Source organism: Aspergillus pseudodeflectus (assembly GCF_044049435.1).
Source record: "Aspergillus pseudodeflectus strain CBS 756.74 chromosome Unknown BJX68scaffold_18, whole genome shotgun sequence".
Classification (NCBI taxonomy): Eukaryota; Fungi; Ascomycota; class Eurotiomycetes; order Eurotiales; family Aspergillaceae; genus Aspergillus; species Aspergillus pseudodeflectus.
In genome coordinates, this window is record NW_027263794.1 from 75,924 (window position 1) to 99,895 (window position 23,972).

General features: G+C 53.0%; 10 protein-coding genes across 10 annotated transcripts; 6 read left to right on the forward strand and 4 right to left on the reverse strand.

The window, feature by feature from the left end:
• The first annotated feature begins 524 nt into the window (after positions 1–524).
• On the forward strand, positions 525–3,166 carry BJX68DRAFT_69631 (uncharacterized protein). Its single transcript, XM_071049627.1, has 3 exons — positions 525–681; positions 728–1,854; positions 1,923–3,166. The coding sequence occupies exons 1-3, from the start codon at positions 551–553 to the stop codon at positions 3,122–3,124; spliced, it is 2,460 nt and encodes an 819-aa protein (XP_070899676.1). The 5' UTR covers positions 525–550; the 3' UTR covers positions 3,125–3,166.
• BJX68DRAFT_69624 (oxygenase MpaB family protein) lies at positions 3,167–4,272 on the reverse strand. The gene has a single exon (XM_071049626.1). The coding sequence runs from the start codon at positions 4,037–4,039 to the stop codon at positions 3,209–3,211; it is 831 nt and encodes a 276-aa protein (XP_070899677.1). The 5' UTR covers positions 4,040–4,272; the 3' UTR covers positions 3,167–3,208.
• Positions 4,273–5,564: 1,292 nt separating this feature from the next.
• Positions 5,565–7,502, forward strand: BJX68DRAFT_254844 (uncharacterized protein; the record flags this gene model as incomplete). The annotated part of the gene is made up of 6 exons (XM_071042941.1): positions 5,565–5,584; positions 5,816–5,865; positions 5,937–6,203; positions 6,252–6,421; positions 6,474–6,563; positions 6,597–7,502. The coding sequence occupies 6 exons, from the start codon at positions 5,565–5,567 to the stop codon at positions 7,500–7,502; spliced, it is 1,503 nt and encodes a 500-aa protein (XP_070899678.1).
• Positions 7,503–7,580: 78 nt separating this feature from the next.
• Positions 7,581–9,125, reverse strand: BJX68DRAFT_275273 (uncharacterized protein; the record flags this gene model as incomplete). Its single annotated transcript, XM_071047811.1, has 2 exons — positions 7,581–9,030; positions 9,079–9,125. The coding sequence occupies 2 exons, from the start codon at positions 9,123–9,125 to the stop codon at positions 7,581–7,583; spliced, it is 1,497 nt and encodes a 498-aa protein (XP_070899679.1).
• Positions 9,126–9,432: 307 nt separating this feature from the next.
• On the forward strand, positions 9,433–10,113 carry BJX68DRAFT_266146 (uncharacterized protein; the record flags this gene model as incomplete). Its single annotated transcript, XM_071045410.1, has 1 exon — positions 9,433–10,113. The coding sequence occupies one exon, from the start codon at positions 9,433–9,435 to the stop codon at positions 10,111–10,113; it is 681 nt and encodes a 226-aa protein (XP_070899680.1).
• A 472-nt stretch (positions 10,114–10,585) lies between these two features.
• Positions 10,586–12,040, reverse strand: BJX68DRAFT_69653 (wax synthase family protein). The gene is made up of 2 exons (XM_071049628.1): positions 11,198–12,040; positions 10,586–11,133 (listed from the first exon to the last, which is right to left on the reverse strand). The coding sequence occupies exons 1-2, from the start codon at positions 11,977–11,979 to the stop codon at positions 10,677–10,679; spliced, it is 1,239 nt and encodes a 412-aa protein (XP_070899681.1). The 5' UTR covers positions 11,980–12,040; the 3' UTR covers positions 10,586–10,676.
• A 1,645-nt stretch (positions 12,041–13,685) lies between these two features.
• BJX68DRAFT_236036 (non-ribosomal peptide synthetase) lies at positions 13,686–18,267 on the forward strand. Its single transcript, XM_071039950.1, has one exon. The coding sequence runs from the start codon at positions 14,283–14,285 to the stop codon at positions 18,111–18,113; it is 3,831 nt and encodes a 1,276-aa protein (XP_070899682.1). The 5' UTR covers positions 13,686–14,282; the 3' UTR covers positions 18,114–18,267.
• A 1,191-nt stretch (positions 18,268–19,458) lies between these two features.
• Positions 19,459–20,426, reverse strand: BJX68DRAFT_266149 (uncharacterized protein; the record flags this gene model as incomplete). The annotated part of the gene is made up of 2 exons (XM_071045411.1): positions 19,459–19,838; positions 19,892–20,426. 2 exons carry the CDS (start codon positions 20,424–20,426, stop codon positions 19,459–19,461), a joined length of 915 nt encoding a protein of 304 aa, XP_070899683.1.
• A 589-nt stretch (positions 20,427–21,015) lies between these two features.
• BJX68DRAFT_266150 (uncharacterized protein) lies at positions 21,016–22,077 on the forward strand (the record flags this gene model as incomplete). The annotated part of the gene is made up of 2 exons (XM_071045412.1): positions 21,016–21,610; positions 21,674–22,077. The coding sequence occupies 2 exons, from the start codon at positions 21,016–21,018 to the stop codon at positions 22,075–22,077; spliced, it is 999 nt and encodes a 332-aa protein (XP_070899684.1).
• Positions 22,078–22,750: 673 nt separating this feature from the next.
• Positions 22,751–23,778, forward strand: BJX68DRAFT_266151 (uncharacterized protein; the record flags this gene model as incomplete). Its single annotated transcript, XM_071045413.1, has 3 exons — positions 22,751–22,979; positions 23,074–23,325; positions 23,378–23,778. The coding sequence occupies 3 exons, from the start codon at positions 22,751–22,753 to the stop codon at positions 23,776–23,778; spliced, it is 882 nt and encodes a 293-aa protein (XP_070899685.1).
• Between the last annotated feature and the right edge of the window lie 194 nt (positions 23,779–23,972).

Here is a 23,972-nt window from a genome sequence, read left to right on the forward strand (position 1 = left end):
CCTTCCTTTGGCTTTTGTTTTTCCGTCCCTGTTTTGTGTTTTGAACATCAGATGCAATAGAGAGTCTGCTTTATAGTTTGGAAATGATATCGATTCATGTGGAATCCGTCGGATTATTGTAGACATTGTAGGCAGTGAAGAGTAAGCATAAGCATAAGCATAGCCTGGAGAAGTCTATGATTGTCTTTCTGGCTATCAACGTATTGTTGCAGGCCAAAGATCATGTCTTTCATTCATAACGAGAAATGAGTCCAGAAATGGCACAGCGCTGAGCAACATGAGGCTGAATACGAGCCACCCAGGCGAAATAGCCACCAATGACCGTCTTGCATTCAAAGACTAATTTCGCGTCTTACTTGGCAGCCAAACAAGAGTGGCCAGCGTGCTTAGCGCTGCCTGGCGCAAATTGACCTCGTATTCACGGACAGAAGGGCCAATAAGCCACGAGAAGAGGCTCTTGTGGATGCACATCCAAATGATTCAAGAAGCCGCCTGCCCCTCGACTCTTTGAGTCCAGGCTTGATCTGCAACTATTTTCTTGCTGGTCGTCATGGAGTTGACCGTGGCAGAGGTCTCTGGCCTCATCGCTGCCGGTGTCTTTGTGCTCCAGATCCTCATCCCGCTTGCGATCCCCTGGGTTCTGATTGCGTTTCTGTCGCAGGAGAATTCCATCATCACATGGTACGTCCAGCAGGAAGAATAATCGGGATACTGCTGACTTTGAAAGGACCGTCCTCGGCCGCTTCCTGCACTCGTCCCTCTGGCCCACAATCCTCAGCTCGAGCACCGCCGAAACCGCCAACGTCCCCTGGCGCGTCTTCCTGACCTCGTGGGGCCAAACGATTACGCTCTTCATCATCTCTGTCGCCGCCATCTGCTCGCCACTGGGACTCTACACCTCGATCGAACCAGCAAGCTCACCCATCAACCACTCATTCCAGTATGTCGGCGACACCTCCGCCTTTGGCTTCGGGACCCCCGCGCGTAGTACCGGACCATTCACACGATTCTGCGGCGGGGCATGTCCCGGTACGGTGGAGGAGGAAGTCTGCGAGACGCGCGGCCTGATGCAAGTGTGCAACTCGACATACGAGACGCGGATTCCCTCGGATCTTTTGAATGTCTTCAACGAGGGCGCGACGGCGTTTAGTCCGACCGTGTCGAGTATCTTCGACATGCAGTATCGGATGTATAGGAATTCGACGGATCCAAAGAGCGTGCTGAGCTGGTTTACGAAGCCGGACTATCGGACCATGTCGTTGCTTCTGCTCGAGGATGATGTTAGATTGGTTGAAGGGTTGATTACGGATTTGCATGAAGGGGGCATTGGGTTCCGGAATCATACGGCGCCGAGTGAGGCGAGTCTCAAGTACGGCGCGAGCTGGGACGAGGATATCCTCTTTATCGAGCCGGAGACGCAATGCGTGCCCCTGAACCTGAGTATCCACGTTATAACGCCGCCGTGGAACAACGACGAGAAGATATTCAGGAACATGACTCTTGTTGACGACGGCGGATTCTCGAATCTCCCGCGGACAACGCCCGACATGGCCCGCAGGATAAATGGGCAGGCAGACTTTGATCTTCGAGACCGGGCGTACAAAGCTGCCTGGGTCAACAACTACTACACGATGCTCTTCTTCAACCTGACTGATCCCGACTCTGATAGCACGCGCATTGATTCGAGCGAAGGACAGGGCTTTGACATGTTTGACGAAGCAAGCAGGAACTTCAGCCTTGGCTTCTCGAGTATCCAGACGAATGTCGACTACGGCGCGTATCTCGACCTGACGCGGTCCAGTAACCGCACGTACAATCCTCATAACGTCACCGCTGAGCACTTTGCAGCTGCCTGTAGGTCTAATACTTCCTTCTCTTGGCGAATACGTCCTCTTGAGCATGTCTAACAGAACCATGGACAGCAACAACCTGCGCCGGCACAACCTCTGGCAGCCCCGCAAACATCAACAGCTCGCTCATCACCTGCGGCCTCGTCATGGGCGCAGCAACCCGCACTGACGGCGGCAACAACCTCATCCTCGACCCACAAACGCCCTGGAAACTTCCCCTATACTCCTGCGCAACGGCCATCAAGGCCGTCGTCAAGACCGTCTCCCTGGAGTACAACGGAACGGGCTTCGACGCGCTTACAGTTCACTCACTGAAACCGAAGGAATATCCCAGCGACGCTGCAATCCCCATCTGGGGCGTCGAAGACATCACCAGGAATACAATCAACGACGCACCGCCAATGTGGGGAATCGTCGGCCCCAACGCGACGGATCTCGAGAGCACAATCACGAAATACAACATCTCCACCCACTCTGCAAAGCACCTGTATCTCCCGGGGTACATGGACCAATTCTACGGGGTCCTCCGGGGTCTAGGCTCCGTTCGCCGGACGACATCGCAGAACCTGCCAGGTGTCGAGTTCTATAATCAGGCGCTGCAGATGGCGTACACGGTTGGTCTGCGCTGGTACGAGTCCGAGGCCGATTACTCGGGAGCGGATAGTCACGCATTGTATGCGAAGTGGCAGAAGCTGTCTAAGAGCGCGGAGGGGACTGCATCGATTATCAATCTCATCTGGACGGATGTGGCGACGAATGCGGTTGTTGGGACAAAGGGGTGGGGGTTGAGTGCTGTTGCGGCTGATATGGGGATTCCGTCGTCGTCGGCGATTGCGAAGAGGGATGTCGAGGGGGGCTCGGTTTTGGAGAGTGCGAGTGTGCCCATTATAGTGTATGGAAGCCATATTCGCTACAGAATTCCATTCGCCGTCCCGGCGTTTGTGACGCTGGGTATCACGACCTTGCTGCTGGGGATGTTGATCGTTCTTTTGATTATGAGACGGACTGGGTTGAAGAGAATGAGGATGTTCCTCGAGTCGACGTCTGTTGGACGCATCCTGTCGCCATTCATCCAGCCCGCGGAAGCGCCACGGGGAGCAGAAGCCGAGACAGAGGAGAAATGGGTCAAGCGAGTCGGGACTCAAAAGGTCCTAATCACGACCGACTCGATCAAAATCGACTCTGAAGTTCTCGAACACCGACGCCTCCTGGTACCCGAACCTGAGGAAGAGCCCAAAGGGGCGAAGCCAGATGTGTATGTCAATGCACTATAACGCCATATATCATTACAAATACAAGCTCCAACTTGAGCATCCTCCCAAATCTGCCCCTGAACGATTAATGAGAAGTAAAACCGGTCAAACTCCGGCCCAATGCCCCGTGTCTTTTATCTTCTGGACAGCCTTCTTCAAATCCTCCATGTACATCGCATGCCTCCTCCCCCTGATCCCCTCGGGTAAGAACGGATATACCGTCCTCGTCCAGGCTACAATCCCCAGATACGCCGCTTGACTCGTCAGCGTCGGGTACAGGTTATACTCGCGCCTTAAACGCTCCGGCAACCAGTTCACTGTCAAAACGCGCGCAAGCGGTAGCGACCACGCCATGCTCATGGGCAGGTTCCTCGGATACAGCAGATCTTTTGCAAGGCTGCGCGCCATGTCCGTTACTTCTAGCGTGGCGATGTTATAGTCCCAATAGCTCCAGAACTCCTCAAGACTTTGTGGCCACATGTCTGCCGACATTCGAAGGCTCGTTCCGAAGATCGCACTCTCGCGTAGCAAGTTCTCCATCTCGGCTTTCTCCATTCGGCCGAAGAATGTCTCTTTCACGAGGACAATTGAGACGAATAACGTGGCAGCCGTCCATTTGTGTAGCTCGGGGTCATCGGCGCTATAGTCATCTCCGCTTACACGTGCGTGATATTTGTGGATGACGCTGAAAATGGCCCTTTTCTCTTCCTCCGTGCCGCAGACGGCGACATTCAGAAAGCGCGCCGTGTTGCGGAGGCGCTGCGGGATTCGACTTGCAAACGAGGAGTGGTTGTAGCTTCCTTTGGCAAGGGCGGGGTGCGCGAACTGGCACAAGATAGCCACTTGGCCGCCGAGGAGGTAGATGTCGTTTTCGACGACAGAGCGTAGGGCTGTTGGCGGTGGGGGTGAGGTTTGTATCGGATGTTTTTCAGACATATTGATAGCTTTGGCTGTGTGCTTGCTGGGTCCTAGACTATGGAAGGTTCCTGTGTTCGTCTTATATTGAATCTCTTTAAATGCCAGCGGCTCGTGTCGGACCGAGGTGGTTTGGATTTCTTTGTCGTTATTCGAGGGGCTTGTTGGAGGGGGCGAAGTATCGACTCAGAAGAGGCGATTCATGGTCTTCACATGTGAAACTTGGAATCGCGACTTCCCCACCCGCGTCATCGGGCTTGTAGTTGGTCAGCGCGATGGAAACATCTGTTCGCGCCAGTGACTTACGTTGACCCAATCTCGGTGCATAAACTCCTATCCTTCACAGCTGCCTCTGACCCTCAGGCAAGTCCGAGCAGTTGCAATATGACCTATGTTGCTCGACAGACTTTCTAGTGGTTGAACAAGATCAAAAATGGCACATACCTTGTCTATGCTGGAATCGAATGCTCTACAAGGTCAGAGGTGCAAGAAGTCCGCTCTTCTGACGGGTTTGAGAGGCTGAAAGTACCGAGATGACAGCATGACATCTACCGCGTGGCAATTCTCTTATTGCAGAGTGTTGAAAGCCTGTGCTTTGAGCCTCCCGCCAATGGCAATGTCTTCGTATCGTAACAACTGGTGTGTGGTGACGAGTATACACTGTTCTCACCTGCGGGCATCCGGCGCGTCTGTCGCATATATGATGCGATAAGGAGGCTGTCGCGTAGCGGCCGATCAGAGGAAGATGGCATTAGGAGACATATTCGAGGCCGAATTCGTCGAGACCTCCTGGAATGGCGTGCATTCTGAATCTGAACAATCTAGGTGTAGGCCTGGGGCGTACGTAGGTAGAGGGGAACATTTGTGTTTCCGAGAATATCATGTGCATGTGAGATGGTTATTGGTCTCATTTGGCAGCAGCGAACTACCCCGCTTTCCCTGCAGAACAAGCCCCGCACCGGTGTTATGCAATCTCGACACATGTAACGACGCAAGTTTCGCTCGCGGTGGGCAGAGGCAATGAGAAATGACAACTTGAGAAATTTGGACTAAGTATGGACCATGAAATCTCTCCACATCAATTGAGACCCACTGACAAACAGCTTGTGTGGAACCAGTGGCACGAATACCCGACCCCCGCCAGAGCGAGAGCCTCCGAACGCTGAACCGTCCTCAGCTGCGATAGACTATAGGAAACCGATGACTGTGGATTTTGCTCATACCATAAGCAATGCCTTCTGACGGCCACTGGGCCTCGACTGAATCCGAGCTGAGCGTCTAGAGCTCCTGGACGAACAGCTGATTCTCGGGGCAGACTTCGTGCGGGATGCCAACATGGGCATCAACCGAGATACGGGAACAAAACACTGCGTTGCTGGAGGATATTTTCGCGTCGGGCAATCTCCAGGCAGTGACGGAGGGTCGAATTCTGTCAGTGCCTATTCTGAGCGTGTGATTGCTCTTAAATGCCGAAGTTTGAACTCCCTTCTGGTTTCGCTTATGGAGGATACATGCTTCTCGCCCGCGTGCTACCTGACCAGACACGATGGACACTGCTCAAACATTGTGAGAGCCTCTCTGATTGCATAGCGTGCGGGTTCATCGTATTCTGGCTATCATGGCTCCAGGCTTGGGGCGCTTATGATGACATCCAACGGGGCCCTTAGCCAGGTTTCACTGGGGCCAGTGCAGTTCACAAGCAATGTCCGTCCTAAATATTGCTATCAAATTGAGGATTAAAGGGAGAGCTTCCAAGAGGGTATTCCGCCAACTGAACAGAGCGCTCACAATGTAAAGCGACAACTACTCTCAGGAAATCCAATACCCGCGATATGCGTCGCTCGCGGGTGGCGACAACAGCTGGCCCATTACCTCGCTCCCCATCCCCGGACTCAACAATCGCACCGCTGGAATGCAGCTGCGCGACTCCTCGGCGGCGGAAGCGCCATCAATGGCATGGCTTTTGACCGGGGCTCTCCAGGCGACTATGATATCTGGGGCGAGCTGATCGGCGACAATTCCTGGAGCTGGGCAGGGCTTCTTCCATACTTTAAGAAGAGCGAGACTTTTATGCCTCCTACGCTAGAGCAGCAGATTGAATACGGTATCACGTTTGATATGGATGTTCATGGGACGTCCGGGCCCGTTCAGTCGTCGTATCCTCCGTTCATTTCTACCACAGGCAGTAAGTAGCGCACAGTGACCCTCCCTTGTTCAGGGTTGACAGCAACAGAAGCATTCATTGCAGCCCTGCGTCAACTTCGCATTCCTATCCAGGTTGATGGCACGGCAGATGCAATAGGCGGTTTCTGGAATCCCAACTCGCTTGATCCCGCGCTCCGGGAGCGCTCGTGTGCGCGGACAACATATCACGAGCTGTCCAGCAACCGACCAAACTACCACGTTCTCACCGAATTCTCGTCACAAAGTTGACTAAAGATCTCTCTGGTGTGAGTACCTTACAGGGAACAATCCAGATCAGAATGGAATAGCTCCATACGCGACGACAAGACGAGTCCAAGCGCGTAGGGAAATCATCATGGCAGTGGGTGCGCTGCATACACCGAAGATCTTGCAGCTTTCCGGGATCAGCTCTTCGTCTATCCTTGATCGTCTCGGTACCAACCAGATAATCAACCTCCTTGGTGTCGGAGAGAACTATCAAGACCACCCGGCGCAGTATCTCGCGGTTGTTGTTACGAACCTGACCGATCCGACGCAGAACCCAGCCTACCTGGACCAGAATAGGACTTACGATGCCGAGATGGGGGTCTTGTATGAAGTAACTCGGACAGGCCCGTGGACAGTCTCAACGGACAACACCTTCGCGTTTCTCACGACAGATCACCTCAATGTCTCGTATGAGATCTTTGTTGAAGCGGCACAGCAGCCTGCCGCGAAATACCTGCGTCCCGGAATCGACAGCACGATCATCAACGGCTTTGAGAAGGTCAAGATGGCCACGCTCCGATCTATGGTCCAAGGCACAGTGGCCTTGACAGAAAACCTCTTCGGCGGCGTTGCCAGTCTCCAGAAACCGCTCAGCCGTGGCTCCGTCCAGGCTGCATCCACAGACCCGTACAAGATGCCACTCGTTGAGTATCGCACCTTTAGCAACCCGCTCGACCTGCAGATCATGGTTCAATCTGTCTGCTTCAGCACTGATATCCTCCCGCAGACGGATGCATTCAAGGAAATCGGTGCTTTTGTGCAAACTCCTGAGACTGGCTTGTCGGATATCCAACTTGCGGGTGTCATTCGTGCGTCAGCGTTTCCGAGCTTCTCGCATCCAAGTGGAACGTGTGCAATGCTTAAGCTGGAGGATGGTGGATGTGTTGATAATAGGCTGAGGCTGTATGGGCCGTATGGACGGGTCCGGGTTGTGGATGCGTCCATCTGCCCTGTTGTGCCGAGTTCACATATTCAGAGCACCGTGTACGCTGTGGCTGAGAAGGCGGCAGATGTGATCAGGCGACGGTTCTAGATTGGGGATAGAGCCTCATAGCTTTTATCCTAAATTCAATACAGTGCCTAGATTCAACCCGAAATCTTCGGCTATTGATCAAACTGAAATACTGTTTAGACGCATCGTGATCTTTTCAATATACCGAACACCCACTTGGATCCCATCCGCATCCTGAAATTCGCTCTTATCTCCAAAATCAGCGTTTCCCGGATCCAAACTGGTCAGGCATGTTTCGACAACCTGGGAGTACAAATCTCCCATCCGGCTCTTTAATTCTCCTCTGGTGAGAGCGAGAAGACGATCCTTGAACTCAGGCGGGTCAGGCCTTCCAATCAGTGGACTTGTAGCGTCTGAAACGTTTTCATTGTATACGACAAATGAATCCCATAGCCCAAGCTCCAGCAGACAGACACCCAGGCTGTATATATCGTGCTGTACCAGATAGTTCTGGGTTACATGATCGCCGATGCGGCTGGGATGTTGATATAGAGATCGCTGCCACTTTGTGCTGCCCATGAGCGCGGTATGCCCATACTCTGATCGGAACGTGTCGAAACCGACGAGAAAAACAGAGCCCAGTGCAGTATCGCGGCGCTTCAAGACGAGGACGGTATCCGGACGGATGTTCTTGTGGACAAAGCCAAAGGTATGGACGTAGAGAACCGACTTTGCTAACTCACTGGCCAGTCTAAAGCGATCGGAAAGTGAATCAGGTCTCTGGACATTGACTAGGCAGTGACGAAGGCTGCGTGGCTGGCTGCACCCTGGCGGTAATCTGAAGATGAAGGTAAAAGAAGGCGGTATCGAAGAACCATCGTCGCTGTGTTTAACAACCCCTTTGCACTGGAGCAGCCCGAACTCAAATGGGTCTGCTTGAACCAGCTTCCTTGCCAGATCACGCACATCTTTCTCAATTTGACTGCGGCCTATCATGTCGGACGGGTAAATTCGTGAGTCCAAAATGAGAGTTTTGGATGGATCCCCCCGGAGTCCGAGTCTCACTGGGGACATTGGAATGTCGTGGATTATGAGAGACGCCGTGTCACTCTCCTTGTAGAATATAGGAGGCTGTTTGACTGTGTTAGGGTGACGGACGCTTCGCAGGCGACGAGCAGAGGAGATAGGTACTCGAGTAGCAGGCGTAGCGGTTTGCTCAAAGTCTTTCAGATAATCGTCAATCTGAGGGGCCGCTGCTACCATAAGCAAGTACCAGGATGGATCGAACAGTCTTTGCCAATTCTCGAGGTCGTCGATTGTCTTCTTAATCTTGGTCTGAAGCCTCGCATACTTGATACGCCGCACGCCCTCGTCGCTGGAGATGGATTCGATTAGGTGGACGGTGGTCCGGAGTTTCCCCACGAGCATCTCAAGTGTCTCGTAATGGATTTTCCGGTGATCGTCATCGAGGGTATCGGCAAGCCTTTGGACGAGCTGCAGCTGCGATTTCGTTCGTATCCAACAGTTCCTGATGCGAAGTAGTGAGTCAGTGACCTCGGCCTCGGCGTGGGCAAAGGCAGAGCACTTTTCCACCAGTATTGCACCCCATCTGTTCCAGATCATTAGCCTTCGTTCTCTCTAGGGCCGTTCGACTTACTTGATGCACAAATCAACGGTCGCAACAATTGACAGAGGTTCCACCATTATTTGTGAGCGGTATCTGATGAGCGAGGGAGAAGAGGAAAGTGCCCGTATTTATGGTCAGCAAAGGCGAGGCTGAGGCGATCCAGGTGCAGGGGATGCTCTCTTGGCCGCAGCTGAGCAGCGAATTAACGACCGCCGGTTCGCTTGCCAGTTTGCGCATCCGGTGTTTTGCAGCGATTGGCGGGCACAGGTGCAGGAAGTCACTTGGTGTTGCCCCTCGTGCTTCAGCTGCTCTTCCAGCCTCTTCATTCTTCTCTCTCCCCCTCCCCTTCCACGCAGCCTGCCTCGATCAAGGCCACCTCTCTCCATGAGCCCACTTTCGGACTTGGTTCGAGACTCGTTGCTAGCGACGACTTTCCCCGGAAATGGCACCGCCGAAACGGTCCATGTCTACCATGAGCGATCTCTGCACGAGCGGCGGCAGGTCGCCAGGTCGGAGCGCTGGATCCGGCGAGGCAGAATCGGACAAGGAGGCTTTGCCAGTGTCTGGTGGGAAGAGCGTGCAGATCAATGCGACAGCGACAGAGAGAAGCCAGCAATGAGAGCCGTCAAGGAGATCAACCTGAAGGGTCGTGCCGGGGGCGTGGACTACACTCGTGGGCTCGAGGCGATTGCGAAATTCTCCCAGCCCGCGTCCACAGTGGACACTCCACAGAAATCTTCCCCCGGCATCGCACGCGACATAGCGGAGTTTAAGAGATCAAGCGCGGCGAAAGAGCTGTATAATGTTGAGAGAACTACTGGGAGCCTTGCTACGCCACCTGAGATCTCAGAGGATGTCGCAAAAGGTACCGCCTCCCTCATCTCACGCGACATAGAGGAGTTTGGAAGACTCAGGGTGGCGGACTACCTCGATGAGGACAGTATCTCCAGAGCTATTGCGAGCTTTCACACGCCGCGTCTCTCTAATACCAACCCGAGGGAGCCCCCGCAACCAGACAAGAGAGCTCAATCTTTAAGATTCCAGGCAACTATTTCGACCAGTTAAGGCTGCCCAGTAAGTATTTCGACCGGTTAAGCCTGCCCAGTACGATGGCGAGTTTGGCTAAGCCGCCCGCACCGTCTGGCAACGGCAGCGAACCAGAGGGGACTCCGGGATCCGGGAAAATCCCAATCGAGCGCATGGTGTTTTCAGACTCGGGAGATATACCCCCGAGCTGATCAACTCTCAACCTCCCCTCGCCTGAAGGCCATGAGGGGGAAACAAAAGAGGTGAATGGGGCCTTCCTAGACGCCCATGTCGCCTATCTAGACGACTTTATGCAACGGCTGAAGAGAGTAGAGGAGAATCATCGCAAACTCAATGAGACGAATGAGTTGAATGCTCATTGAAGGCAATAGGGCCAAGTCTAGCCCGACTAATAATAGACATACGCAGCAACAAACCACGCTGAGCCTGTTTGTTGTTTGCATGATTTGCCGCAGACAGATATTCTATACAAAACCTATCAAATACTACGGTCATATATTGAAGCATACTCTTTCATACTGGTTAGTGGCACAGCACGCGGTACTCTTATAGCTTTTGAAATTCACTCAAAAATTCCCAAATTATTCAAGCCAAACCCAACTCTCCACCAACCGCACCACAGAAACCGGCACCCCGTTCTTCGCCGCATTCTGATACCGCAGCAGCGGAAAGGTATACAATGGAAGAACACAGGCCATAAACCCCCAGACCCAGACGTATCCAATCACTCTGAGCCAGAGCTTATCCCGCGCCGTTGGCCCTTTCGACCCGCGCAGCCGCCGATAAACCTCCTGCACCCCGTCCTCAAGCATAATGCCCAGAGCCTGTATAGGGAAGCAGCGGAATGCGCCGGATTTCGGAGGCCAGAAGCCCGCGCGGCCGTCCATTGAGACGTGTAGAAGCGCCGAGATCACGAAGACAATCATGAGATTTATGTAGCGCTCGAGAACGCTGGGGCGGCGGAGGCGCAGGAGTCTACGGGTGGTCCAGCTGGAGATGGATGTCATGGGCCAGCGGAATAGTTGGTGCCAGTATTTCCTTAATTATGTTAGTATCAGAAAGAAATGTGCGAGAGAGGACATCTATAAGAAGTTGTTCTCACCCCCAAAACCCCCTTAGCGTATACGTCTTCGTAATAGACCCAAACAGCTCCGGCCACTGGGCTGGCGTAGATAGCCCCAGTGCAACCGAAACAACCGAGACAGCACGATACTGCAGCTCAATATACCACGGCCCCGTAGGTCCGCAGGCGAAAAGTGCAATAGCAAGGTTCTTGGCGGCATCTTGTATCGTTGCAGGCGGGAGACCTTCTGGTCGAAACAAAAGGTACTCGCTCCCTTCGTAAAAATAACGGTTTGAGTCTTCCTGGGTTAGGGGTTTGTAGAGCATGATGTCGAGGACGAGGTATTTCGCTGCGATTATGCCTATGTTGCGGATGAGAAAGTTGAGGCGGGATTCAAATTTTTCCTTTCCATGGGTGATGTTCTTGACTTCGTAGCTTGTTCCGATTCCGCGGATAGACGTCGCTATGTATATCGTGCGACGGAAGGTCGTGCGCGCTGCTATCTCTAACTCGTCTTGGCCACTTTTACTGGCAGGGAATGACTTGCGAATATCCTCGTTCAAATCGTCAACGTCTATCGCGCCCGTAGAGAGCAGGTTAAAGTGGTGAAGGCCAAATCCGAAGACGATCGCCGCCATGAGGGGGTTGAGCGGCTGAGTGTGGCCGAATAAATCGAGGGCGGACCATGCTTTGTATGTGGTAAGTGCTATTATGGGAATGACGGCGGGGCGTAAGAGGGATCTCTTGGAGGTGTAGTAAATGACCAGACTTGTCACTGCGGTCTGGATGGCAGAGAAGGTGATGATCCCTAGTACAGTCATGTTGCAATCGTTCTCAGACCATCAGGGTGGAGAGTTGCTCAGCGTCGCAGAAACATTAAGTGGCAGGGAGGAGTTTGTTCATTTATACGAGCTGAAGCCAGGCCAGTGCACTAGCGGACCTTAAATACGTGTCGACCAATCAGCCGTTCAAAGTAATATTCTGGACCTTGCATCCTCAGCTGAAGGGCACCGACACTAACCCCAGACAGACTAGCCAGCATCCTTTCAACTCGGCTCTACTCCGTAGGCCTCGAGATTCAGGGCTGCGCAGAGTTCGAAGGCCGAGCATCTCAACTAGATGTGGAGAGGGAAATGCATTGGCCCTCCTATGCATTTTCGCCAGTTATGAGCAGGCGGCACACATTGGATGCAGAAGTTTCTGTTCCAGAGGGCATAGGTAGAGCCCTGCTGAAATCCTGGGGTTTGCTTCAGGGTTCGGTCTAGGCTTGTGGCGTTGTTTTCTGCTCCGGAAGTGACTTCGGACTTTGTAGCATCCGCATTTAAAGGCTTCAAGTTCCAGGAGGGCTGGCGGTATGATACAACATTGGCTTTAAGCGATAAGGAGCCATGTAGCCCATTATGTGGGGTAGATACTATCCCCCCGGAATTGCTGACACTATATACTAGTAAGCGACACCCCAGTAAATGGTATCAACCAGGCCCAAGAGACAGGACTCACCATAGAATAGCAAGCAACATAAAGAGAATGGAGCATTGTTCAGCTTTGACGACTGTCAGCCTTCGGCCTTAATTATTTGTGTCAGCAACCTGCACCGGAAGGCAAGAAATATATTATAGGCGAGGTTGTACCTCCGCAGTAATCCTGTCAAGCTTCGTCTCACCTGGAATTCTTCTATAGGTGTCGGTCGAGACGGAAGGCGATTCCAAGAGATATCTCATCCAGATGCATGATCCTGCACGAGTACTCAGCACATGGACTGGGATACACTTGATGCGGCCTTTTCGAGTCACAAGGGCCCTCAAATGCGGGCTGCACGGACTCAGTGTTTTCTTGGTTGGTTGCCTTGGCTTTCACCTAAACCAAGCCGGGATGCCATCCCACTCTCTTACGTGGACACGAAATGTGGCGACAGGGATCAAATGGGGTGGAAAGTGAAGCTATTCGCACAGGACCGAAATGGCAGGTCTGATGCCTGGGGCACCAGGAAAATGGCAGACATGAGTCATGTGATTGCGCCCGAGCGCCAAAAAGGCGGCGGCGAGAATCAAGAACCTGGCTGGAGATCCACAAGAATTGCCTAGAAGCTGGCTTTGTGGGATTGACTAAGCCAGATATGGCTTTGTTGGGCGCCAATCCCGCGAGTTTTTTGCCGTCTTTGGTGGCAGTGGACCCCACCGACCTTGCCCCCTTCCACTTGGGTTCTAGAATGACAGGGACGAGGGCGATAAGATCTGGAGACTTGAACCGCCGTTAAGAGGCCGGAAAGAGTCGGGATACGTGCGGGGGAGATCATCGACCATCCTCACGATCTGGAATACGGCGCCTCAACAGCCGGCTCATCTATGATCAAGCCCTTGATGAGCTGCAGGGCTGCATATGGCGCCATTTCCCCGGCCGCTGTCGTGATTTAAAGGTCAGATGAGTTCAACGCCTGGTGGGATTTAAAGAAGCAAAAAAAAAAAATCAAAAAAAAAAAATCGTGGATTTGACAGCTGTGGCCGGAAAACCAGCAGCGGCGGTTCAGCGGGCTTGGATGAGGTAACTGGTGGGGGTGGGCCAGCTGGTTATGGGGTCCAATTCCAGGCTCACTGCGAGGAACAACCAATCCAGGTACATGTTTACAGCAATGATCTCATCACTCACAAATGACCTTGGGGGACTCGCACGAGAAACGGCCTCTTTGTTGAGAGGAGATGCTGTCCCTGGAATCGCTGATTTGGCGTAAAGACAGAAGAGTCTAAAGTAGTCTGCTGGCACTAGTGAAGAAACGGTTAGCACAGTGCGAGAGAAAAACATGTGAACCCCCACAGCCAGTCGAAGAAACTGGAGCGAGCGATAACAGCTATCAGTCGGTCAACTCTGCAATGTCACTGCGTTTGCCTCACCTCCAGACTTCACCCTTGCACTCCCACCTTTCTCTCTCGTTGCTTCTTCCTCGCGCCTTCCCTCCCTGCAGCGATTGACTGTGAGGCTGCCAATAAATCCCATCCCACATCCCACTGTTGTGCGTTCGTTGACTTTATAAGAACAGCTCACTCCCCGCTCGCTTCGCTCGTTTTTCGATTTCTTTCGTTCCAACCGACTGCGACTCCGATCTCGCTTTCGCCCTTGATAATTGAACATGGCAATCATCGACATCACTAAAGATCTCTCGGCTCTTTTCACCCAACAGGTCCGTGCGACACCCGATGCCCTTGCCTTGGAGGACGATAAGGCCACATACACCTATGCGGAGCTAGACAATGAGGTTGAGGTGCTGTCGCAGCGCTTGCGGAATTATGGGGTGAGTCGGGATAGCTTGGTGGGTGTGCTGCTTCCACGCAGTGCTCACTATGTTATCGCCTGTCTGGCGGCCCTCCGCGCCGGGGGTGCTTTCCTCGTCTTGGAGCTGGCATACCCTCCTGACCTGCTGGCAGATGTGCTCGAAGATGCTTGTCCAGCTGTTGTGGTCACTCACCGAGCGGAAACAGGCAAGATAAAGGGCGGTGTACCTGTCATTACCCTTGATGAGCCGGCCACTGAGGCAAACGGCCACACTGTTGAGGCCGCCCCATTACCGGCAGACGATGATTTGGACCGACTGGCCTTCGTCTCGTACTCTTCTGGAACCACCGGCAAGCCGAAAGGAATCGCAAACCCCCATCGAGCTCCAGTCCTATCATACAACCTGCGCTTTGGTGTGCAAGATCTTCAACCGGGCGATCGTGTCGCTTGCAACGTGTTCTTCATCTGGGAGATTCTGCGTCCGCTACTGCGCGGAGCTGCCGTTGTTGCTGTTCCAGACGATACCAGCTATGACCCCGCCGCGCTTGTTGATCTCCTTGCCGCGAAACACATTACCGAGACCCTCATGACCCCAACCCTTCTCGCCACTATTCTCTCGCGGCACCCGCACATCGGCAGCCGACTGCCAGAATTGCGGACCTTGTGGTTGAACGGAGAAGTGGTCACTACCGATCTGGCGCGCCGAGCGATCAAGGCACTTCCCAACACTCGTCTTCTCAACTGCTACAGCGCCTGCGAGACACACGAAATCGCTTGTGGCGACATCCGAGAAATGTTGGATGACGAGTCGCAGTACTGCCCAGTTGGACCACCCCTCGATCCGAAACACGCATATATCGTGAATGAAGAGGGAGAGAAGGTTGAGAACGGAACCAGTGGTGAACTTTGTGTCGGAGGTGCGCTTCTCGCAAGGGGTTATATTAACCGTCCTGAGACAACAGCAAAGGCTTTTATTCCCGACTCCTTCAACCCCACACCCGGATCTCTCATGTATCGCACCGGAGACCGGGCACGCGTGTTGCCCTCGGGCTTCCTGGAGATCACCGGTCGCGTAGGCGCAATGATCAAGTTGCGCGGTTACTCTGTTGTCCCCGGCAAAGTCGAGAATGATATTGTAAACCATTTGGCTGTCCGTCACTGCGCTGTAGTTGCGCATGGCGAGGGCCTGGAGCGACAATTGGTGGCGTACATTGTTCCTGACAAGGACCACTCAGAGCAACGTCCTGTGGTGGAGGTCAATGCATCTGGCCACAGCCCTGGGGCGCGCCGAGCTCTGACCCAGTATCTTGCACATTACATGATTCCCGCATTGTGGGTGATAATGGACGAGTTGCCCACTCACGAGGTGTCAGGAAAAATTGACCTCAAAGCTCTCCCCGCGCCGCCTACAGGAGCTGCCGAAACCGAGAACGGCGTCAACGGAAATGGACAGAAGACGGATCCGATCGGTCTCGATGACATCGCGACGATCTGGGCCGCTGCTCTGAAGGTCGCAAAGGCGGTACTGAAGCCTGAAGACAATTTCTTTGACCTGGGTGGCCACTCGCTCTCCATTGCCGACCTCTCCTCGAGATTGTCCCGCAAATTCGGATTCCGCGTACCTATCGCACGTCTGGCAGAGAACTCTACTCTGACTGGGCATTTGGATACTGTTCGTGCCATTAGAGACGGCCACACAGCGGCGGTTCAGGCGGACCTACCGGCGGTGCTACGCGCCGACGCCACGCTCGAGGACGACATCAAGCCGTCAAACGCCAAGATTTGCTCACTCGCCGACGCAGAGACAGTTCTTCTGACCGGTGTAACCGGCTTCCTTGGCGCTTTCCTTCTCAAAGACCTCGTCGAGAGCACGTCTGCGCATATCATCTGTTTGGTGCGCTTCACCGAACCCGAAGACGATGACCAACCAGGTGGTGTGGCAAGAATTCGCCGCAACCTCCTAGACCTGGGCCTGTGGGATGACTCGATCATGGAGCGTGTTCACATTCTCCCTGGCAACTTGTCCCGGTCGCGCTTTGGCCTTTCGCCGGAGGCTTTCCAAGAGCTGGCCTCTCGTGTCGACGTGATTGTCCACGCCGCTGCGACCGTCAACCTTGTGTACCCATACGCTACTCTGCGTGCTCCCAATGTGGGTGGAACTCGTGAAATTCTGCGCCTCGCCTGTCTTGGCAATGCCACTGTGCAGTACGTCTCGACAAATGGTGTCCTGCCTCCTTCCGGAGAGAAGGGCTGGTCTGAAGATACCATGCTAGACGTAGATGATGTTCCCACAAAGCTGCTCGATGGATATGGCCAGACCAAATGGGTGGCCGAACAACTTGTCTTAGAGGCTGGCCGTCGAGGTCTGCCTGTGCGCATTCACCGTGCAGGCACAATCAGCGGTCACAGCCAGACAGGCGCTGCCAATGCTTGGGATTTGCTGTCTGCCCTGATTGTTGAATCTGTCAAGATCGGCAAATACCCCGACGTAGAGGGATGGCGCGCAGAGATGACGCCAGTCGACTTCGTTAGCAAAGCCATCGTACATCTTGCAAATCAAACCCAGGCGGAGCAAACCGTCTTCCACCTTGGTGACCCAAGCCCTGTCGACACCAGCTCTGTTTTCCGAGATCTCGACACCCTCGGATATCCTACCGAGCCGCTTGCATGGGACGACTGGGTTGCGCTGTGGACGGAGAAGCGAGGTTCTAAGAAGGGTGGTGATGGAGCCTTTACTGTGGACATCCTCCGTAGTGGTATGCCCACAATTGAATTCCTTCGGGGTATTGTTGTCCTGGACAATTCCGCCACACGCCCCATCCGGCGGGAGGTTGAGCGACCCAGAGTAGACCGCTTCCTGCTCGAAACATACACCCGGCATTGGTTTGCTCGAGGATGGCTTAGGAAGCCTCCAACTCGCCAGAAGCCCGAAAGCCCAGTCCGCAGAGGTGCTCTCAGCGGGAAGGTTGCTGTCATCACGGGCGCATCCTCCGGAATCGGCGCTGCTGTCGCTACTGCTTTGGCAAGAGAGGGCTGCCATGTTGCGCTGGGCGCTCGCCGACTAGACGCCCTTGAGGCTCTCCAAGCAAAACTCTCTGGTTGCGGAGACAAGGTCGTCATTCAAAAGACTGACGTTACGGATAGAGCACAGGTTGAGAGTCTGGTGAAAGTAGCGACCGACAAACTTGGCCCTGTTGACATTCTCGTTGCCTGTGCGGGTGTAATGTACTTCACAATGATGGCCAATGTGCAGATGGATGAGTGGGAGCGTACAGTTGATGTGAACTGTAAGGGTCTTCTGAACTCTCTGGCATCTACAGTGCCGGGAATGCTGTCGCGTGGGAGTGGTCACGTTGTGGCGATCTCGTCTGACGCTGGTCGCAAGGTCTTTCCTGGCCTGGGTGTTTACTCTGCCAGCAAATTCTTCGTGGAGGCGACGCTACAATCGCTGCGTTTGGAGACGGCTGGACAAGGCTTGCGTGTAACGGCTGTGCAGCCAGGAAACACAGCGACAGACCTTCTTGGTATGTCTACAGACGCAGAGGCGATCAAGAAGTACGGCGAGCCTTCGGGCGCGAAGATTCTGAATCCAGAGGACGTCGCCAACTCGATCGTTTATGCTCTGCGCCAGCCTGAACATGTCGCAATGAACGAGATTCTGATTGAGCCGCGAGACGAGCCAATCTAGTTTGAATATTTGTTGCTTTGGGAGTTCTTGTCGCTTTGGGTTGTTGCGTCTTTACGCATGTTGAATTCGAGTATGTAGATAGCGTATTCGCCACCATAATGCATAGAATTTGTGATTTTTCTTTCTTCTCAGGTTTGTAACAGCTGTGTCAAACGTCAATGTTAGCGCCCGACGAAAGGCAAAACAGGTGGGAGCTCACGCTTATAAGGGGCCGATCGCCCCCTGCTCGCATCGGCCTATCACCGAGAACATCCCCGCACATGGTGTCATTGCTCTGTTTCATAGGCTCACGCTTCGATCCGAAGAGCAACTGACACGCATCGAGAGCCGAAGGCCGGCATCACCCGCGTAGTCCCTGCGTCTGACAGCTCCCGAATTGCTTGTATCGCTGAACCGCTATGACAGGACGAAGACCGCTCGCCTGCTTTCCAAACCCTGGCTCGGAAGCCAAGAGAGATCGGCGGGGTATATCTCCACCAAAAAGGGCCACAACCAAACAGTATCTCTATGTCGGCCGTTATCTTAACTGGCGCACGGAGCGAGTTCTGTCCGTATCTCCTAGTCGACCAGGTATCACAAGGATGATTGGAGTGGAAGAGATTTTCGCCAGTTGTCATTTGTGGAAACAAGTAGCGCGCGGTCGATTGTTGTGACGGAAGTCGACGGTGGGGGCCGGCGAGGCGGGGCGAGACGGTGGGGGTAGCCGGAGAAGGTATGCATAGCTGTGGGAAGCGATAAGATTGCTCGCAATCGACAACAAGTACACCGATGGAGAGGCTGCTGCTGCGAAAAGGTATGGTGCGGAGAAGAGGCGAGCGAAAGGGCAGGTGGGGGAGGGTGGTGGTTGTGCCCGGGCACCTAAAGCGTCTTCCGTGTCAGCCTGGTTCAAATTGAGTCAGTCAGATGTGCAAGCCTAGGAGAGAAAACGAAGGAAAGGGGATCTTAAGCCAATATTAGACTGCAAGGCTACGTTCACGTTGAATGGGTTGGCTCAGAGCTGCGAGGAAGATGAGGAATAACACAAGTCGGGAGTGGATGGAAACTTCTTTGCCAATCACGTTTCCAACAGCGGGATCTTTTGTAATGCGCAATCTTTGCCCATGAGCTACAAAAGTGATTCTTATGTGCCATATCAGTCTTGCAATCTTGGAAATCTTCGGAGTCTTTCTTGACAACATTTTAAGCCCAGAGTAGAGCGCCATATGAGATTCGTGGAGCGCGTGAATCAGGCCTATCCATAACACTACCAGAAAGTCACATCCATTACCCAGCAGTCCTACCCAACGCCAGCGCTCACTCTTTTATTCAAACACTTTTTCTTCCTGTACATGTCTATTGACGCAGCTTAATCCGTGGTAGGATGACCCTCATAATGCACACCCTCGACACACTCCAAACACAGCCCCATAGTCTCATAGCGCTTATCCAGCAGACTTATCAGCTCCACCCTCTGCTTATATCCCGCATACTTTGAGCACGCACACCCCTCGTGATTGGCGTAAACGGCGCGGGCTAGGTTCTTTGCTGCCGCGTATATCTGCAGGTAGTTCTTCTCGGCGAATTGTGATGAACCCGGTAAAATTCCCACTTCATTCAAGGAGCGGAGGTACTCGAAAAGGAAATCCTTGGACTGTTTGCAGTCGTACAGGCCGAACTTGACCACGAGATCCATGATGGCGCATTGGACAGACCTTCCGACTGATTCTCGCTTCTCGTCGAGGTTGTCTAGAGAAGCTTTTGGTCAGCAGTGATCTTTCAACGCAGGCGGGATTACACACCTAGGGCAGTATCTGGCATCAAGAAATCTGTTTCAAGAACAAAGTTCCAAACCCGAAATCGATTCAATCGCGTAGCCACAAGTCTGCGACTGATATCGAAGCAGTTCTTCCGGAGTTTGAGAACATACGCGAACTGCAATAACTTCCAAAGATCTTCTTCAGACCGGTCAAGCAGCCGCAACGTCATCAGCCATATCTGGCCACGGTCTTTCATCGCGGCGCGACAGCAATAGTCCCCAGTAAACACGGCCAGGCGGTACAGGTAGTCAGGGTCAGGATTCTGCGGGAGAGACTCAGTTTTGTGGTGCACGACATTGCAGAATGCGCGAAAGGATTCGAGGCAGTTGTGCGCGAGGATGACGGTGGGGTTCTGGGGGTGTTCTTGCTTGACGATTCGTGTTTCGGCTTTTTGCTCCATCAGTGTGGTGCGCAGGACGGACGAGGCGAGGGAGATGGCTTTTGAAGAGACGAGGAACGGAACGCCTGTGCAGGTTACAATCAGATCGCCGTCCGGATCGAATATTTCTGGTTCCATTGTTAAGATGTGGATGGTGATGGTGAAGTGAGAAGCGGTTGAGGGTGGGTGGTGGGCAGCAGGACGAGAAGAGATATGAGAGACGTCTGCCTTAGAGGGGAGGGCAGAACAACAATCTCAGAAATTCAATAGTAGCAGGTTGGTAACTTCTAGGAGTTGTCCTGGAAAATGTGAGGACTGTGTTGCTGGTCGTGGGTGGTGGGCCACAGAAAGAAGGATGAGCAGAATAACACGGCAGGAGTCAAGGAAAGGCGACCCTCTTGATCGACTTTCGTCAAATCTTTTCTTCGGTGGTGGTCTTTCTCTGCAACTCTTTCTTCCCAACAGGCGCTTTTCTCTTCGATGTTTCTACCAGGCGGCCGCACACAGCCATCTGCAGTCCTGTAGGCCTCAACCATGTACATTGATCTGACCCCCTATACCGTAACATACACCACAGGTGAGTTGGGCCCGGCTGCTATCTCTTGCAAGTGTTATGGGGACGTATTGAGCATTGTCTTGACCCCGATCCCTATTTCTCAACGCTCATCCCCTCTCTTATCCCCCATTGCTTTGTTCGAGAAGCTGACCGACTTTCTCCTGCAGCATAATGTCCTCCCCAATCATTCAAGCCACGATATTAACACCACCTGGATCGCAGACTTCCAGCCCTGTTGCCCGTACAACGCAGGAGGTGATTGATGAGGACGGCGACATGATCATCACAATCTCCCAGTCGTCTTTCCTTGTCTCTTCGAAGGCCATTTCACTGGCATCACCCGTATTTCGTACAAAGTTCAAGAAGAGTCGGCAGCAAGAATCCGCTTCCAGTGGCCGTCTCCACAAGTTCAGTCTGCCCGAGGAGGATCGCGAGGCTTTCGTCATTTTCTGCAACATCGCGCATCATAGAATCGAAGCGCTGCCGAAGAACGTGGATATCGCAGGTCTATATGAGATAACCCTGTTCATTCAGAAGTATCGCTGCGCGTCTGCCATGGCTGAGCGCTGCTCGGGATGGATTCAGCACGCTTCTAAGGGAGCGCCGCCAGAGGATCTTTGGGATTTGTTACTTCTTGCGTACCTTCTAGACTCACAAAAGTACGTTTCGAGAATTTCCCGCATGCTTGTCAGTATGCGCGAGGGGCGTTTCCGCCGTTGGGACTTTGCGGTTAATAACTTGGATTTCTTGCCGGCGTCTGCGTTGGGTTTGTACACATTTCCTGACTATTCTGCTGTAGATCAGTCCACTAATCTACCTCGACTACCAGATCTGTTGGACGAGTTTCGCGAGACTGTAAGCTCGAAAGTTGAAATGACGCTGCTCAAACCACTCACTAAAACGGGGACCGGAACATGCAGAAGGCTAGCGGCCTTCATCGTCGCCTACGCCACCTCATTGAGAAATGCTGGAATCCTCCCAGGCACTGAAGAGTTCCGCTTCAAGACCCTTTCCAAGATCTACACTGATGCTGCGAGTCTGCTACCTGACACCCTGGGCGAATTCCACCCCGGCTGTGACGACTGCTCTATGGTCAAGGAGTACGTATCATCTGAGAAATTGCTGAATCAGCTTAACAGATGTGTAAATGAGGAAGTTGGGCTTTGTCTGCTTTGCTTGAGGAACAATAAGGAGTGCCGGAAGCATGCGAAGGCGGTCCTGGATGAGAGGTGAATTGAGTCTTGGCTTGGTATGTGGATGTGGAGGGAGTTTGTTGGACAGCATGTCAAATTGAGTATGTATCCACGTTTTCAGGATGTAACACGGGATTATTCTCAACATTCCCTGGGCAGTATGGCGTTCTAGGTAGTGATTTTGTCAGCAGGCGATATGATGGACTGGATGTTGTTGAATTGAGAATACGGTGCTTCTTGTTTGGAAGGCATTTCGGTGATACATGCGTGGTGATCCGGGCAACATGGGCCACAGAAGATTTATATTGTACATCCAGTGCGCTCGGGCTTTATCAGTGGAGAGAATCTTGACATACCATCATACTTCAAACTACTCTGCACAGTCGATGGTAACCTCGTCTTCGGAATCAATTTCTTCGACTGTCATGTTGGCGGTTGGCTGGAGGGAAAGAGAGAGGCCGAAATCGAGGAGAATCTGAGATTGAGCCAGAAGTATCAAGGACAGGCCGTGACAAGAGGCCATCTTCGAAAACTCAGGAAGCAGCTTGAGCTCTACTGCAGATGATAGCCATTTGATCAAAAGTGAAAGTTAGAAACATCTATACGTATATAAAACAGGTGAGCGCCTCCTGTTTCCTTTCCCCTGCATTCCCCTTCACAACTCGAGGAGTGACTAACATTCTTGAGCACCTTCATCTCCATCTTCGAGCACAATGGCGCCTGAGACGAGGACCGATCCCATGCCTCAAGCCGCTCCAGAAATCATGGACCCGGATGGGGATGTGGTCATGAACTGTTCTGGCGTGTGTTTCCTCGTCTCCTCAAAGGCCGTCTCTTTAGCCTCGCCAGTATTTCGCGCCATGTTTACCTCGAAATTCAAGGAGGGCGTGGCCCTACGAGCTCCATCATCCTCGGACGGTCGAGCAAAGATCGAGCTCCCAAGTGACAACGCTGATGCATTTCGGGTCTTCGCCTACTACGCCCACCATAACGTCCGAGGCTCTACCATCTACCATCAGCCCTGACATCCTGCTAGCGTTAGCAATCTTTCTAGACAAGTACGCATGTACCACGCTCTTGATGCACACCTGCGAGGCATGGTCAGAACAGTGCCTAAAGGGCGCCTCAGAAAAAGGTCTCTGGCAACTCCTACAGGCGGCGTATGTTCTAGGATGGGAGTCGCGCTTTGTGCAAGTATCACGGAGTCTCATACAGAAACGCAAGGGCCAGTTCCATGACTGGACCTTTGCCATCAACAACAACGCGTTCTTCTCAGAGGACTTCATCGGTCAGTAGTCGTATCCATCAGCAGATCGCATACTTACCAGCTGTCTTTGTAGCAAAACTGGACAAACTACAAACGTCAATCGCGCGCAGGACGGAGAATGCATTGATGGACCCGGTGTGGAAGGTCACACATACCGATTGCAAGCGACTCAAGAATACGCTTTTTGAGTATACAAAAGCCCTGAAGGAAAGGGAAATCCTGCCTGGAACGGCTCGATATCATCACAGAAGCATTGGTCAAGTCCATCAAGCGACAGAGGGGCTGTCCACACGACAGGGTAGGCCGAAGCATATCAGCTACCGCGATGACTGTGGCTGCCGTGACTGCGTTGAGCACAAAGCCCTTGTCAACGAATTGGAAAGCAGGATGAAGAAGGCTACTGACAGCGTTAAATGGTGCCTGCTCTGCTTGAAGGGGCGTTGCTCGAAGCATCCACCTGCCACAACCAAGTAGGGCTGTCCTGCTCCCTCTCAACCAACAATTGAGTTTGATATCCACGCAAATACATGGGAAGGGCATACTTTTGACATTTTGTTTTTGACCTGGAAGTTTCATTCCGTTTACCGGCTTGCTTGTGGTCTGCTGACGGCTTTGGATACGCGAGCCTAGTATTAGTACAACTTAGAAACTACGATTCTTCACTTCTC